At 48.3% G+C, this 16,839-nt stretch overlaps 1 protein-coding gene across 1 annotated transcript in view; it reads right to left on the reverse strand.

Annotated features, from left to right (window-relative positions):
* Positions 1-16,045, reverse strand: part of UACA (uveal autoantigen with coiled-coil domains and ankyrin repeats) — a 78,088-nt gene extending 62,043 nt beyond the window's left edge. Inside the window, exon 1 of the mRNA XM_088452802.1 lies at positions 15,834-16,045. Within this exon, the coding sequence (XP_088308928.1) occupies positions 15,834-15,881 (48 nt within the window). The 5' untranslated portion in view covers positions 15,882-16,045. The remainder of the gene's footprint in view (positions 1-15,833) is intronic.
* Between the last annotated feature and the right edge of the window lie 794 nt (positions 16,046-16,839).

Below are 16,839 nucleotides of genomic sequence, written 5' to 3' on the forward strand. Positions count from 1 at the left end.
GGCAGTGACTCGATTTGCACTGAATTGAGTCATCATGGCCCCATCCCCTGCTTCACAATGCCGAAAGTAACGGCATTGTGAAGAGGGGGCGGGGCAAGGATGACGCGGCTTCGCCCCCAATGTGTCATGACTGTCCAGACACGCCCCCCGTTGTTAGCCGACAAACAGCTCCCTCCCGGAAGGAGGTAGCCGATTGTCATCAAGTATGCATCAATGGTTTGCACCACTCAGTTTGGCTGCAGCTTCTGCATTGAGAACTAGTGATACAAGACAGGCTTGCCTTCGGGAGTGGGCAGCCAGGTTAGCATATCGGGGGGGGGGGGGGGGGCATGGTGTGGCTAGGGATATTACCCGGCATTAGAAGCACTGCGGGGAGCGTGATTTTGGTCCCATCACCACTACCAAATTCAGAGATTACTGGCATTGTGAAGCAGGTGGCAGAGCCATGATGATGCGATTCAGCGTGAATTGCATAATAGGCCCCCTGCTGTGGGGGTTTGTGTGGGAGATGCAAGGGAGTCCGGGGAAGGGGAGGGGGTAGGCAGCTGGCTGGGAGTCTTGCCTGCTTCTCCAGTGGGGGGGGGGGCCAGGATCGCCACCTGATTTTCGTGAGGCTCCCAGTCATTTCGGAAGAGTAGGCAAGTATGATACACGGGACTAAGGGGTCTATTTACTAAGCTGTGTTAGGAGGAGTGATAAGGTGCCAGCCAATCAGCTCCTAACTGACCTTTTATAGGCTGTTTGGAAAATTACAGTTGGGAGCTGATTGGCTGCCACCTTATCACTTTTCACTCTGTCTCCTAACACTGCTTAGTAAATAGACCCTTAAAGACAGTTTATTTCGGAGGTTCCCAAACTCTGTCCTCAGGGCACCCTAACAGTTTAGGCTTTAAGGATATCCATGCTTGACCACAGTCAGTTTAATTTAACCACCTGTGCTCAAACATGGATATCTCTAAAACCTGAACTGTTGGGGTGCCTTGAGGGCCGCGTTTGGGAACCTCTGGTTTATCTAATACAGTTTATCAGTGAATAGTGGTAGTTTAGTCAAGAGCGTGACAAATGGATAAGAAGTACATTAGGGGGTAAATTTACTAAAGTGAGAGTTTTTAGAAGTTAGTTTTAGAAAAGATGTTGCCCATAGCAACCAATCAGATTCTACTTAACATTTAACTAGCACCTTCTAGAATAGCTAGAATCTGATTGGTTGCTATGGGCAACATCTCTTCTAAAACTCACTTCTAAAAACTCTCACTTTAGGAAATTTACCCCTAGGACTCAGTGCTGCAACGCATTTGATGTCAAAGGACATAGCAGCAGTAGGAAACAATTAAGGAAGGTGCTACCATGGATGACTAAAATACAGCCACATGTCACTAGTGATCAATGATTTGTGATAACTGTAGGAAACAAATTGAAAGGGAATCTTTAACTGCTGAGGAAGGACCAAGCACATCAATTGATGAGGAGAGTGACACAGAAGTGGCAACATGCAGGACTGAATCAGCTTTGCAGTCATTAAATAAAAGTTTAAACAGAATGGGAGCATCACCTATCAAGAGGAAAAGAAAGTAGAAATGAAAGTAGAAAACTATTGCAAAAGTTATAAAAAAAGGATATATTCCATTTTCTAGCTGAGGAACCTGATAATTGTTTTCTACTGCTGCTGTGTCTTTTAATATCAAATGGGTTGCAGCACTGAGTCTTAATGTACTGCCGTACTTAATATTTTTAACTCCTGCTCCCAAAGGCTTCCCAAAATGAAACTTCTACCAAATAGAGATTGTATTTAAGTGTATAACATACTATATGTACAAAAATGTAACATACTTTATTGGATATTCAAGGTCATGTGACCTTGAAATGTAAAAATCAATATTTAAATATAATATGAGATATGGTAAGAACTTACCCTTGTTATCTCTATTTCTACGAAGTCCATAGGGTTCCACAGGATACCTTGGGGTATAGGTGTGACGTCAGTCGCAGGGCACCAAAGAGTTAAGCTTTCAGCCTCCCAGGATGCACTAGGTCCCCCTCCTATACCCCGCCCCCGGGCCAAGGCACCTCAGTTAGTTACCAAGCCATAGGCCGGAGGAGGAGAAGGAAGAGAGAGAACAAAGATCTGGACACATACAAGAATCACATTCTCACCAGAGGGAGACGGAAAACCGGTGACCAGAGCAAAGCCCATCTGCAGCACAGGTGCGACAGGGCGGGAGTCCTGTGGAACCCTATGGACTTCGTAGAAATAGAGATAACAAGGATAAGTTCTTACCATATCTCATATTTTCTACTTCAGGGTCCATAGGGTATCCACAGGATACCTTGGGGATGTCCCAAAGCAGTATCATTTAAGGGTGGGGACGCTCCTGTGCAGAAAGGAGAATCCGCCGCCCGAAGGAAGCATCCTGAGAGGCGAAGGTGTCAAACCTGTAATACCTCACGAAGGTATGGACAGAAGACCACGTAGCAGCCTTGCAGATCTGAACTGCCGAGGCACCACGTCGAGCTGCCCACGAAGGACCCACAGACCTAGTGGAATGAGCCTTCAGAGAAGGAGGGACCGGTAGGCCTTCATGAAGATAAGCTTCAGAAATAGCCATACGGATCCAGGCTGCCAAAGTTTGCTTTGAAGCAGGCCAACCCTTTTTACGGAAGCCATAGAGGACAAACAAAGTGTCCGACTTCCTAAACGAAGAAGTGCGGTCAACATAAGTCCTTAAGGCCCGCACAACATCCAAAGAGGCCTCACCCACGGAAAGACCCGGTGAGTTAAAGGCCGGAACAACGATTTCCTCGTTAACATGAAACTGGGAAACAACTTTGGGAAGAAACTCGGGCCGAGTGCGGAGCACTGCCCTGTTCCCATGAAAAACCAAGAAAGGGGGTCTACAAGAAAGAGCCCCTAACTCAGAAACACGTCTGGCCGAAGCAATGGCCAGAAGGAAAACAGTCTTAGCTGTTAGCCATTTAATATCCACTGAGCCCAGTGGTTCAAACGGCGGTCCTTGGAGAGCCCTCAGGACCACAGCCAAATCCCAAGGCGCCACAGGTGGAACAAAGGGCGGCTGAATACGGAGAACACCTTGCATAAAGGTGCGCACATCCGGGATTGTAGCAATCCTACGGTGAAACCAGACAGATAGGGCCGAAACCTGTACCTTCAAAGAAGCAAGGCGAAGCCCATGATCTAGTCCCGCTTGCAGGAAGGCGAGAATCCGAGACAGACGAAACTCCCGCGGTGCATAACCTCTCGGTCGACACCACTGGAAGAACGTATGCCACACGCGATGGTATATCCTCGCGGAAGACGGTTTCCGAGCTCGTAACATGGTACGCACCACAGAGCTGGAAAACCCCCGGGACCTCAGCATGGCCGTCTCAACAGCCACGCCGTCAAAGACAGCCGAGTCAGGTCCGGGTGAAGGCAAGGACCCTGAGACAGAAGGTCCGGTCGTAGCGGCAACCGCAGAGGACTGTCCACGGACAGACCCTGAAGGTCTGAGAACCAGTGCCGTCTGGGCCACGCGGGAGCTATCAACAGGAGCGTCCCTCCTTCCTATTTGAATTTCCGGATTTCCCGTGGAAGAAGGGAGACCGGAGGGAACAGGTATGCGAACCGGAATGTCCACCGGACGGACAGAGCATCCACCAGAGGCGCCCCTTCGTCTCTTGTGCGAGACCCGTACACCGGCAACTTGTTGTTGTGCCGGGACGCCATGAGGTCGATTTCTGGAAGACCCCACCTGTCCACCAGTAGTTGAAAAACGTCCGGGTGCAGGGACCATTCCCCTGGATGAACGTCCTGGCGACTTAGAAAGTCCGCCTCCCAATTTAGCACCTCCGGGATGAAGACCGGTGATATGGCCGGAAGATTGCGCTCCGCCCAAACCAGGATCCGAGAGACCTCTACGAGAGCCGGCCGACTGCGAGTTCCTCCTTGCCTGTTTATGTAGGCCACGGTGGTAGCGTTGTCCGACTGGACCTGCACCGGGTGACCCTGGAGAAACCGCTGTGCCTGCAGGAGAGCATTGAAGACCGCACGGAGTTCCAAGATATTTATTGGAAGCTCCGCTTCTGTCGGCGTCCACCTGCCCTGGAACAAGTGTGGACCCGAAACTGCTCCCCAGCCCCGAAGACTGGCGTCCGTTGTCAACAGGACCCAATTTGGAACCCAGAACGGACGTCCCTTGTTGAGGTGGGTCGTCTTTAACCACCACGCAAAGGACAGGCGAACCTCCGGGGTGAGCACAATCGTCTGGAACTTCAAAGACTGAGTCAGCCCATTCCACTTGGACAGGATCAGGTGCTGCAGAGGTCTGGAGTGAAACTGGGTGTATTCCACCATGTCGAACACTGACACCATGGAGCCCAGTAACCTCATCGCCGAGTGTAAGGACACCCGGCGGCTGTGCAGACAACTGCGCACCCTTGACTGTAAAGCAGAGATCTTGTCCTCCGTCACGAAGATCCTTTGCTGTCCCGAGTCCAATAAGGCTCAAAGATGCAGAATCCTCCGAGACGGGATTAGAGTGGACTTCTGCCAGTTGATTAGCCAGCTGTGCCGTTGCAGCAGTGCAATGGTCAGGTCCAAGTGGTGTAACAGGAGCTCTGGAGATCCTGCCACTAATAACAGGTCGTCCAAGTACGGCAACATGCGGACTCCTTGCAGCCGCAGAGAAGCCGCCATGACCGCCATCACCTTGGTGAAAACACGTGGTGCTGTCGCCAGGCCAAAAGTTAACGCCCGAAACTGGAAGTGGTCGCTGCGGATTGCAAACCGAAGGAACTCTTGATGGTGCAAAAGAATAGGGACATGCAGGTAAGCGTCCTGTATGTCCAATGACACCATGTAGTCCCCAGGTTCCAGCGGCAGAATGATGGACCGTAGGGTCTCCATCCGAAACTTCGGGACCCGCAAAGACTTGTTGAGTGCTTTGAGGTTGAGAATCGGACGATATGACCCATTGGGTTTCTGTACCAAAAATAGATTTGAATAGAAACCCTGGCCCCTCTGGGAGAATGGAACAGGCACTATAACTCCAGCCTGGAGCATAGTGTGCAATACCTTCCGCAGCTCCGTAGCCTTGTTCCGGTCTGATGGTAGACCCGTGGTCTGTGCCGGAAGGAGAGGGCGTACCCGTGGGAGACCACCTCCAGAACCCAAGTGTCTGTCGTAGTGAACGACCAACACCGGGAGAACTGCAGCAGGCGGCCTCCCACCCTGGGATCCCCCAAAGGGAGGCCCGGACCGTCAGGCCGCAGGCTTGTCATCTGGCTTGGGGGCCGGACGTCTGGTACTCCATGCCTGTTTCCGGGGCTTGGCCGATTTCTTAGGGCCAGCCTGTCGAGGAAACGACTGTGGTTTGGGCCTGCCCTGGGCCCTAGATGACCGAAAGGACGATGGTCCCGAACCAGAAGGAGCAGCGGCCGACGGGAGACAAGCAGATTTGGCTGCCGCCAGCGTGGCCACAATCTTATCCAGATCCGGACCGAAGAGAACTTCTCCGGTAAACGGCAACGCTTCCAGACCTTTCTTGGAATCTGCGTCCGCCTTCCAGGATCGCAGCCACAAGGTGCGACGAGCAGCTACCGCTGCTGAAGAAATTCTAGACACCAGAGTACTAATGTCTAGAGCCGCCTCGTTGATGTAGGTGGCCGAATCACGGAGATTGCCAATCAACTCCGCCTGTTCGGCCGGACAGTCGGATTCAAAAGAAGCCTCTAATGAATCCGCCCAGCACTCCATCGCTCTGGCAACCCAGCAAATGGCCATAGCCGGCCGTGCTGCCCCCCCTGCAAGGGAATAAGCGGACTTCAGGCAGATTTCTACCTTGCGGTCCGTAGCATCCTTAAGGGAGGACATGGATGGCATCGGCAATGTGGCACTACGGACAAGACGGGTCACGTGAGAATCCACCTGTGGAGGGGATTCCCACTTAGCAAAATAATTATCCGCGAACGGATAAGCCACCGCCAGGCGTCTCTGCGGCTGGTATCTTTTGCCAGGTTGTTTCCACGCCTCCTCTAAATGGTCCACCAACTGACCCGAAAGAGGAAAGACTGTGGCATCGCCCTTCACATCTTTGAAAAAGGCATACTTAGATTTAGCCGCAGGGGGAACTTCGTCCTCAATCACCAAGGCTGTGCGGACCGCCCGAATAAGTCCAGGAATATATACTTTGGACTTAGCATCAGCGTCCTTAGTATGGAGAGGTTCCTGATCGTAAGGATCCAGAATCTCCCCATCATCAGACGTCCCTTCGTCATCCTCATAAGGAGCGGACAGAGATGCCACCGGCCTTTTATGAGGTCGCATCACAGACTCCCCTTGCAACACATCCGACAAGTGCTGTACAGAACTCGTCAGGGAGTTAACCCACGCTGGCTCCTGAGAACCCGGGAGCGGGGAAATAGGGAGACTGTGGGGTACCACCAATTGTCGTGGGAACCCCTGCATGGGTGACGACACCACAGACTGCTGGGACAAACCCATCGGAGTAAACGCGGGCTGCGGAGCTAACTGGCCCACTAAAGCTGTTAACGCCTGAGCGAAACAAGCCCAGGGCGGCTCCTGTACCGGTGCTGTAACCGTAATAGGCCGCGCCATGGACAAACACTGCCGGCAAAGGCCCTCCGCGCTACCCTCCCCCTCCGCTAACGGTACTTTGCACGTGGTACACTGTAGCCGGAGGGGAAAATCACTTTCAGACATGATGGCACCACGTATGTGACCTCTCTCACCAATTAAGTATTAAATAGGTGAGAGACCACCCTGCAGCACCGCACCGCAAGGGCTTTAGCAGAAAGAACAGGGACAGTAATAAAGCTGACAGTTTAGAGAAGAAAAGTTACAGGCAGCGCTAGCACAGTCACATACAATGCAGAGAAATAACAATTCCTACACTAACAGCGCTGATCACTCAACTACACAGACACAGGGCCTGGTAGGACACAGCGCTGCATACACAGACCTGAGCCACAGCGGAGGAGAGGTATGCGGGGGGACCCAGACCACGATGCTTCCTTCCAGGCTTCCAGCAGCGTTCGCCATGCGTTGCAGAGAAGATGGCCGCCGAGGAGCAGAGAGAAGCTGGCCTGGGGGAGGAGCGCTGACACAGGACCAGTCAGCACAGTGCAGAGAGGGCTGTGTGCAGCGGGGGAGGCGCCGGCTGTGAGACAGGGAAGGCGCGCTCCCCTAGCATGCATTTAACCCCTGGGACGCCGCAGCGCTACCGCTCTGCTGCGGTCCGCTGTCCCAGGGGGTAGTGGAAAGCGCAGGTTCAGTACCTGGCTTCACGCTGCAGCCAGTCCCCAGGGAGCCCCCTGCCTGGGGACTTAGGACCATGTGACCAGCGGGGACCCACCGCGGGACCCCGCTGCTTACCTTTGTCCCCCTTGGATCCGGCCATGGTCCGGAACATCTGGGGTCACCGCTAGCTGTGACCCCAGATGCTCACCAGCATCCCCGGATCGGTACCGGCGTTCTGGTACCGGCGGGGGTGTAGGGAAGACAGCATGGACGTCAGGACTGACTGTCCATGCTGTACATCCAGATGTGCAGCCAAAGCTGCACTGAAGAAAGCTTCAGGGGCTCTTCTAGCCCCCACTCTGACAGGTGCACCCGACGCCGGCCGGGCACCAAACTAAACTGAGGTGCCTTGGCCCGGGGGCGGGGTATAGGAGGGGGACCTAGTGCATCCTGGGAGGCTGAAAGCTTAACTCTTTGGTGCCCTGCGACTGACGTCACACCTATACCCCAAGGTATCCTGTGGATACCCTATGGACCCTGAAGTAGAAAAAATTTTTTTAATGAAAACTCTGATCCCTTAGCTTCAAAGCAAGACCAACATGAAAGTTCTAGCACACTTAGAAGCAAAGTTAAGGTGGCCACACATATGGCGATCTACACACGATCAACCGATGTGTACGATTTCCCTTGAAACTCTCCCCGGCAGCTCTGCACACGATCTGCACACAATTTGGTGTCCAATCTTCAAACGATCTCTCCTGCATCCAGACTGTCACAGTGCATCGCCTCCTAGATTGTCAGATCTGCCCTACTGCACGGCAAATCTGACTATGCGATGTGCGACCAGCGGGGACGCGCAATGTGATCGTGAGTGGGGACTCACGATTTACTCAGGATTTGGCCATATTTTACACAATCTGTCGTTCTAATGTGTCGGAATCGTCCAGATCGGGCAAAATATCGCTATGTGTGTGGCCAGCTTTATGATTCGTTTTAGTTGACCTTACAAGCATAATTGTTAAAAAAAAAAAATGTGTCATGTTTGCAATCCTATAGCATGAACACAGTGTATCACTGACGGCTAAAATTTTTTCATTATGAAAGTAACTTTATGCCGTCTACCATCCTACCAAATTTCACGAAAATCTGAGACGGTCGGGTTGAAAAGTGACTTTTTTTGTCATGATTTGGCATAAAATGAACCTAAACAGAATGAACAAAACAAGAAAAATAGGGGCTTACAGTACAGAACATCGCAGGACATGGACAAGGTTTATAAACATTGCTGCATCAGCATTCATAGCACCCATATATGCAGCAGGGCGGCAGAGCACCAAGTGCTTGGTGCCTTTGTAAGCAGTGGGGAGGAGATGGTGGTGTAAGCGAGGGAAGAAACGCACATGAGGGAAGAGGCTCCTGCTCGTTAGAGCTTACAATCCAAAGCTCCGATTTTGTTGGCTAAGCCATCACCAACAGATAAAACAGATTTATATTAATAAGGTGAAGTAATTGTGCAGTAACAAAAGATGGAAGAAATTGTATATATTATTTGTTCCCCTTTTGGTAGTCTTCATGTACCAGATATAGCAGCACTGTTATTCAGAACATATTGGCTATGGAGTATACTAGAAATTAAGTAATGGTGCCTGATACCTCTCTCTCACACACCCATGGAACTGTTAAGTAGTCATGAGAGGTGAGAACGCTGAACTGAAATGCATATTGGGGGTGATTCAATTGTTTTGGGCACCCTCCTGCTGGGCATCTATAGATGATTGGGCAACTGATGGAATTTTAATTGTTTAAACATTCATTAGTTCCTCTGTTTGGATGGCTAAAGCCGCACAGGACACACACACACACGTACATTTCTTCTCACCACCTCCTGAGGTGCGAGGAGAAATATGTGCAAAGCCCTCAGTTTGGGCGCCATAACGGTGATGCGCACAGCATCTGTACACACTGCGAGGAGAGCTTGGAGGCAGCCCAGCATCTCCCCAAGGGCTGGGCACACCCCCTACAGTGATTTTTTTTATTTAAAAAAAAGGGGGGGGGCGGGTCAATGACACGCCCCCTTTTTTTATTGACCACACCCGTTTTTCAGACGGTTGCTCACCAAAGGCAAAGGAATGCCTGGCACTACACTACTGGCAGATCAGTTCTTCTGTGAAAATTATTTGCGAATCACTGGCATAGTAATGGTGGATTGGGGAATCGTTAAACCGGGAGGGGGGTGGGGGTGCACAATATCGGAGAATCATTTTTTGCGATTTGCTGATGTATGGGCCCCATTACAGTGTCTATGATCTGGCGATCAACTTTCAACTTGCAGACAGATCTTCCAATAGTTGTGGGCTTGCATATGTAAAACTCTATTTCTACCGATAATTAGGCCATATAAATAGTGGATATTGGAAGGAACAATTATATATGCATGATATCAGATGTTTCCTTGGAAGGAAAAACTGCGAGTTACACCACATGTTAAGCAAGCATTTTGTAGCTTGCACCCAGCTGTAGTAATGTCTGCATACTTTAATGCAATGACTAACGTGTCCTCTGTGTATATGATAAACAGTACGAAATCTCTTTAAAATAGGTCTTAGATCTGCATCTTACACATCCTTGTAGAAAGGAGACTGGTACTCATCTTTCATTTTTTCATGTCACTTGGCGAAGTTTGAAGAACGTACTAGGGAATAGGTACAATGCATCACACATCTACTACTGGACTCCTGACCAGTTCATGGAAGCATTTTAATACACACAGTCCTACCTGTCTACCCCAGATATGGTCAACCTTCTAATTGCATAGCTCATGGCTTAGCAACCTTTTTCTCTTTGGGTGCTAGACATTACATGTCAACAAAAATTTCCAGAGTGTCACAATTGTTATAACATTTACAAAAGTAATGAATGATTATTAAAAACGTTCCAGGGGACGAGAGGTGCCTTTCCGGAAAATCACATCATATCCTGCCAGCATCGCAAGTTTTGAGATTTTGGCACTAATGTACTTGGCCGATATGTGAGCAATCGTGCATTGTGCTAACGCCTGGAGGCAGTTCCAACAGAATTGAATACCCCCATAATGTCTTCCTGTTAGTTTGCTCAGGTTAGGTTGGGCGGCACAGACGGTGTAATGGTTAGCGTTACTGCCTCACAGCGCTGAGGTCATGGGTTCGATTCCCACCACGGCCCTAACTGTGTGGAGTTTGTATATTCTCTCTGTGCTTGCGTGGGTTTCCTCCGGGTGCTCCGGTTTCCTCCCACACTCCAAAAATATACTGATAGGTTAATTGGCTCCAAATATAAATTAACCCTAGTGTGCATGTGATAGGAACATAGATTGTAAGCTCCGGGCAGGGACTGATGTGAATGGCCAAATATTCTCTGTAAAGCGCTGCGGAATATGTGTGCGCTATAGAAATAACTGGTAATAATAATCTGTAGATTAAGACATGCATCCATTTTGTACTGCTAATTGATTGTGATCAGGACTATAGAGGGATATGTATCAAGCCTTGGAGTTATATAACCAATCAGCTTCTGTCATTTTACGAACACAGCCTGTAGAATGGCAGTTAGTAGATGTTTGGTTGGTAGTCTATCTCTCGCCAAGGTTTGATACATTTCCGGCTAACTGTTGCACAGGGAAAGTAGTTAGGATACCAGCGGGCGCTATCTCGCCCGCCGATATCCCGACAGCCACATCCCGACATGGGACTAAAGATAGACGTCGAAATCCTGACGCTTATCATTATCCCCACTACTAAATCCCTACACCCGGCTTACCGAACGAAGATAAGTTGGGTATCTTAGCGTGTAGCCGAGCAGGGAGACGGGGGGGCCTGGCGTTTGTTGGGTAGGCAAACTGACATCATTACTGATGTCAGTAGTGGACTTCCTGCTCTATTAGAGCAGGGAGTCCACTCGGCCTTGCGGCAGCCTAGACCCTGCCGCAGGGTCTTATCGCAAGGCCGATGGTCGCGATTGTCTCCTGGCCGCTCGCACAAGCTGTGGGTGGTCTCCCAAAGCTTTGCGAGCGGCCGGAGAAAAGAAATAAAAAAGCCCACAGAGCGGGTCTGAATCATGGTCTTAGTTCAAGAGGGTGATCCTCCTGAAGAAATTCACTGGTATTCTCCATATGCTGGCTTAACAGTGGCCAAGCTCAATGTCAACTTGCCTTAGGCAGGCATAGACCACTACAAGTCCGAAAACAGATGCTCTAATGGATGTACATCTTCTAACCACTCCAACGGGAACTGTAATCCCCGGCCAGTGCTGACACCTCGAACATCCAGGGGATCGCTCTTTGTGGAGGCCCCAATTCCCAGGGTAGGAACTTCTGGGAGTTGGGCGGAAGCTGTATTTAGTGGAAGACGTTTTCTACTGGGCTGTAGCTCTGATGAGACTGGGGAACACCTGCACCCATATACCTGAACTTTTCGTCACAAAGTGGCTGCTTATAAGAAAAACATAGATATGACGACCAAGCAGCCTACATTTAACCCATGAGTTTATATTTACCAAATAAGATCCCGACTGGCCAGCTTCTAGTGGAAGTGGCCCTGATATCTATGGTAGGCAGGAGCCAGGGCCTGTTGGAACATAGTCAGTGCATCTCTAAAGCTCTTCGGTTATAGCAATTTATTATTTTACATAAGAAAAATAATAATGCATCACCACATTTTATAATCAGTGGGGAAATGTCGCTGCATTCTTCACAAGGGGGTTATCCAAGTGGTTTAACCCTTTTTTAATACTGCCACTGTATGCACAGTTTTGGCGCATGTTAGAGTCAACAGTACAAGTGCTGCATATCAAACCAATCAGCACAGTCTGCTGGAGCGTCCTAGTCACATTGCATTGCGACTTAGGGGCATATTCAATTAGACACGAAAAGTCCCGTACTTTTCGCATGACGGACTTTGCTGACATCGCTGGTTTTCCATGCGAAAAAGTATAGCGCTCGTACCCGCTTATCCCCGTTTTCAATTAGAAATCGGCGAAAACGGGACCCGGCAAATTCAGACCTGCCGAAAAGTACTGTCAGATTTGGGGAAATCAGCCTGACACCTCCAAAAGATGCACTGACATTGGGAATCACTATAGATACCCCTGAATAGGTCTACTGAAGGTAATTGGGGTACTTAAATGCTCTCAATAGCTGCTAATTAGCGTCTTTGCAAAAGTGGTGTAGAATAGCATTTTGCAGTTTATTTATGAAGAAAATAAATAGTCCCAGCAAATTTGGGGTACATGAAAATGGGTGCTAGCATATTTTGCAGTTGCTAAAGTTAAGCTTTAAAAAAAAAAAAAAAAAAAAAACACACAACAAAAAAAACTTTAAAATCCACCTGCCGCAAACACTTGCAATCTTAATAACACCTGGGGCATACTTGGGGTTCCCCATGGAGTCTATTTTGCTAGTTTTTAAGTTTGTCCCCCAACTTTGGACTTTTTCAAAGTCATTTTTTGGGGTGTTCCTAAGTATTTTTTTTTAAAACCTTTTTGACCTTTCGGGGGCTGTCCCAAGGGTTTAGGGTGGTTCCCGCAAGATTGCACTTTTTTTCGATAGCTTTCATAGGCAAATCTTTTTCACCTATTCCGATGCATTGACGTTCCGCACCAGCGAAAAGTCTTTGGAATTGAATACGGGGATAAGTTTTCACCTAGCGAATTGACGACACCAGTGATACTTTTCCGCAGAAATTGACTCTTCGCACCTAATTGAATATGCTCCTTATAGGCATTTTCTGTCAAAAAAGACGCCCCACGCTAGCAGAGTAGCACAGGACCTGGCGGCTCACTAACGCAAGGCAAGTCGTGCTGCATGGTGTATGGTGGCTAAATGTATGAGGACACATCTCTATGTCACCTAAAGAACTTCCAACATAAAAAATCAAGATGTTCTATCCATAATGAACTTGTACACCATGGCCTAAAACATGCCATTATAGGGGTCTAACTTACTCTTATTCACTTATTATACTAAGGTGGGAATTCAATTGTTTTTGGTTGTGCCACAGGGACCCATTACTTATCGCACACGTCCTAATGCACAGAGGGCCTGATTCAGAGCCGGACGCTCTTTAAGAGCGCTCGCTCTGAATCACGGTGCTTTTCTTTTGTTTTTTGTTGCGGCCTCCTGGCCGCTCGCTAAGCTGTGGGTGACTAGCCACAGCTTTTGTGGGCGGCCAGGTGATCGGGGCTTGCGACTAGACCCTTGTGGTAGGGTCTCGTCCGTCGCAAGTCCCAGGGAGCTTCCTGCTCTGGTGATGTCAGTGGTGCCTCCCTCAAACGGCAGGCGCTCCTTCGGGAACGCCTCCGTTTGTGTAGCCACCCCCCGCCTCACCTACAAAACAGGGCGAACTAGCGATCAACATTGACAGCCGCCCCTTTTGTAGTGAGTCCCGGAATAGTACCCCACCATCGACCCGCTGCGAGCGCTATGCGCTCGCGAGCGGGTCTGAATCAGGCACAGAGTGCAGTGGAATGTCACATTGAAACAATTTCCCCCCAAAAAAACTAAATGGGGGGCGATTCAATTGTTTTGTGGGCGCCTAATGGAGCAATTCAATTGTTGCTCCGTTTGGGCCCCAAGGACTGGGTTTAGCAGCTAAAGTCCTGGTTAGTTTGGGAGTTCTGGTTAGCCAAAGTCCTGGTTAGTGGGAGTCTAAAGCCTTGGTTTGGGCACCCAAACTCCTGACTTATGGCACATTTCTGCTTGCCACCTCAGGTGAAGTGTGTCTAACTGCGGCTATGCACGCCCGAACGGAGCAACAATTGAATTGATCTGTCAAGCACCCATTTGTTATGCACCCTATGAGACAACTGAATCGCCCAATCCCCTAAAAAGTGTTTATTTCATAACATGGGTATGACCAGCGGGTATTTGATATTATCAAAATAAAACATGCTGAAGATGCCAGGTAATTTCTCTCTCCTGTGTACGTCATACAGGAGATATAATAATTATATTGCATATTTATAAACACGTTTATATATTTGAAGGAAAAGGCTTTCATATAGTAACTCTAAACATTGGCACAAATATGGCATGCAGAAAGAATATAACCGGTTTATTGCAGAGTTAATAACATTGAATTTGCAAGTACAAAACAATGAATTAAAAGGTATCTGTATGAGGGTGATTCAATTCAGCACGATGTTGAATAGCCCTGGGAAGGAGTATTGCTTACCTGCATGACATTGTCCCATCAGACATGCAGACAGCCGACGGGACGTCACTAACAAGGGCCGCGCAATTGTGCATATATATTAGATGATATGTCGTTCCAATATGCGGCCTTATTCTGTAACTTTCCGCCCTCCGTCCCAGAAAATTTTCACTGACTGTACAACAGAACAATATATAGCTAGGAAGTTTATAATACTGACTTTATACCTCACTGTATTAGAGAAGTGGTGGTACTAATTAATTATATCACCACATATTTTAAAACATACAGGGGACATGGCAAGAAAAGGCAGATAATACAGATTAAAGAAATATATATTTATTTATTTATTTTTGTGGAAACATATGCCAAAGAGTATTTACTTCATTTGGCGCCAAAAGAAAATTGACAGCTTTTATGGAGTGAGACAGTTTCAAAACACAGGGTGTGGCGTTTGTTTGGGATTTTTTTTTTATCCATTTCATATAAAAGGGTGTTACACCAGCCTACAGGACAACATGCAACTCACTGAATGGAGTCCTGCTCAGGGGCATATAATGCACAGGAGTTTTTCATGCCATTGATAAAACATATGTGCACTTCTGTTCAGTGAATGAAAGGTATATATAAAAAACATTCAATAAAGTTTATTAATTCCTGATCACACAAAATAGCACACTCTGCGCACACACAGTATAACATGGAGACACATGGCCAAAAAATTACCTGATAAAAATGATGTCTTGGTTTTTCACATATACAATGAGGCTCACATATAATCCACATAGCACATAAAATACAATAACTCATACACCCAAGTCTCATAGAACAAAGATGCAACAGAGTAAAACTCAGATCACGCAGGTCATGTAAATATGATGGTCTCATAGTACCATGACTGTGTGTCACACTGTGGAAATAAGCCTGGCCAGTCCAGTCCAACAGCATTGCATACAAACAGGATGGTCAAAGGAGTCTGCAAAAGGAAATTGATAACCCAACTCCACCCACTACATTCAAAAGGTTCCTAGACAAAGTAGGCTACTGAAAAGAGCATTTGGCTGCAGGCAGTAGGTTTCTGACTGAGTCACCCTATGTAGTGAATAGGCAGCATGCATTATTTTCATTTATTGATAATTAAGATACTTGTTGCTCTCTATATAGTGTTGCAAGGTAAGGAGAGAGACAGCTCACTTGCTCCCAGGTGCATTTGGTTACTTTAAGGCAGATTTTAGTTTGCATTAGAATTGTTTGGAAACAGATGTTGGGCTATAAATAGAGAGGACCCCTAAGCATCCAGCATTGATCTATGTCTCTGGTCAGCTCATGTCCCTTTGAACCCAGTCCCTGTGCAGTGTGCACGCCTCTCCTCCCAGCCAGATTGTTGCACTCACTGTGATGGTGACTTCATGCTTCTTCAGCCTGGATTTCAGACTCTTCATGTTTGCGGGCTTCGCTCTCTCTCTCTCACAGACGCCACCTGCAGCTGCCCTGTCTCCTCATGCCAGCAGCGGGCACCGCACTACATGTAATTAGCTATCAGCCAATCTCCTGAGTCCTGCACTTTCTTTCCTTTCCCTACACTTTCCCTCTGGCTGTAAACGGTTCCCCTTCTCTCGTCCAATGAGATTACGCACCATAGTCCAGACTGACAGCCGATGGACCAATAGATGCGCGGAAAAGTTTGTGGGCGGGACTTCCTCTGAGAACTTTTCCCCAGCCAGCTGTGGGAGTGGGACTGGGACACACCTTGCAGTGGGAATGCAGCATTGTGGCACGCAGGTGGAGCAGCTGTACATGTACTTCACAGAGCATTCATATTCCTGATGTGGAGGGGGAGTTTATTTATTTTTTACATTTGGTTTCCTTTTTATTATTATCACAAAATGCCGAGTAGCCATTCACTTCAGCTACACCTGCCTGATTGTAATAGGCTACCACAGTGGTTCCCCAACCTTTTTTAAATAATGGCACCCTATCGTATCAGCATTGTTTTCACGGCACCCCTAAGCCAAAAGTTTGTTATTGAGAAATTCCAAAAATTTTTTTTAGTAAAATTAAGTAAATTGTGCTTACCCGTCATCCGTAGGTTTAGGTATGAGGTGGTGGACAGGTTTGTGCTTCTGTTTGTCCACATATTTACATTACATTGACCATAAATAATTTGATTTGGTCATTGGCGGAACTAGGGAGTGGTGGGCCCACCCAGGTGCAAGAATATGCTTTGGGTCCCCCTATGCAGTGCCCCACTTAGTGGTACCCCTATGCAGTGCCCCTAGTAGTAGTCCCGGTTATGTGCAGTGCCCCCAGTAGTAGTCTCCCCCCTATGTGCAGTGCCCCCAGTAGTAGTCTCCCCCCTATGTGCAGTGCCCCCAGTAGTAGTTCCCCCTATGTCTGTCT

This window comes from Taudactylus pleione, unplaced genomic scaffold (assembly GCF_031769625.1).
Source record: "Taudactylus pleione unplaced genomic scaffold, aTauple2 ptg000556l, whole genome shotgun sequence".
Taxonomy (NCBI): domain Eukaryota; kingdom Metazoa; phylum Chordata; class Amphibia; order Anura; family Myobatrachidae; genus Taudactylus; species Taudactylus pleione.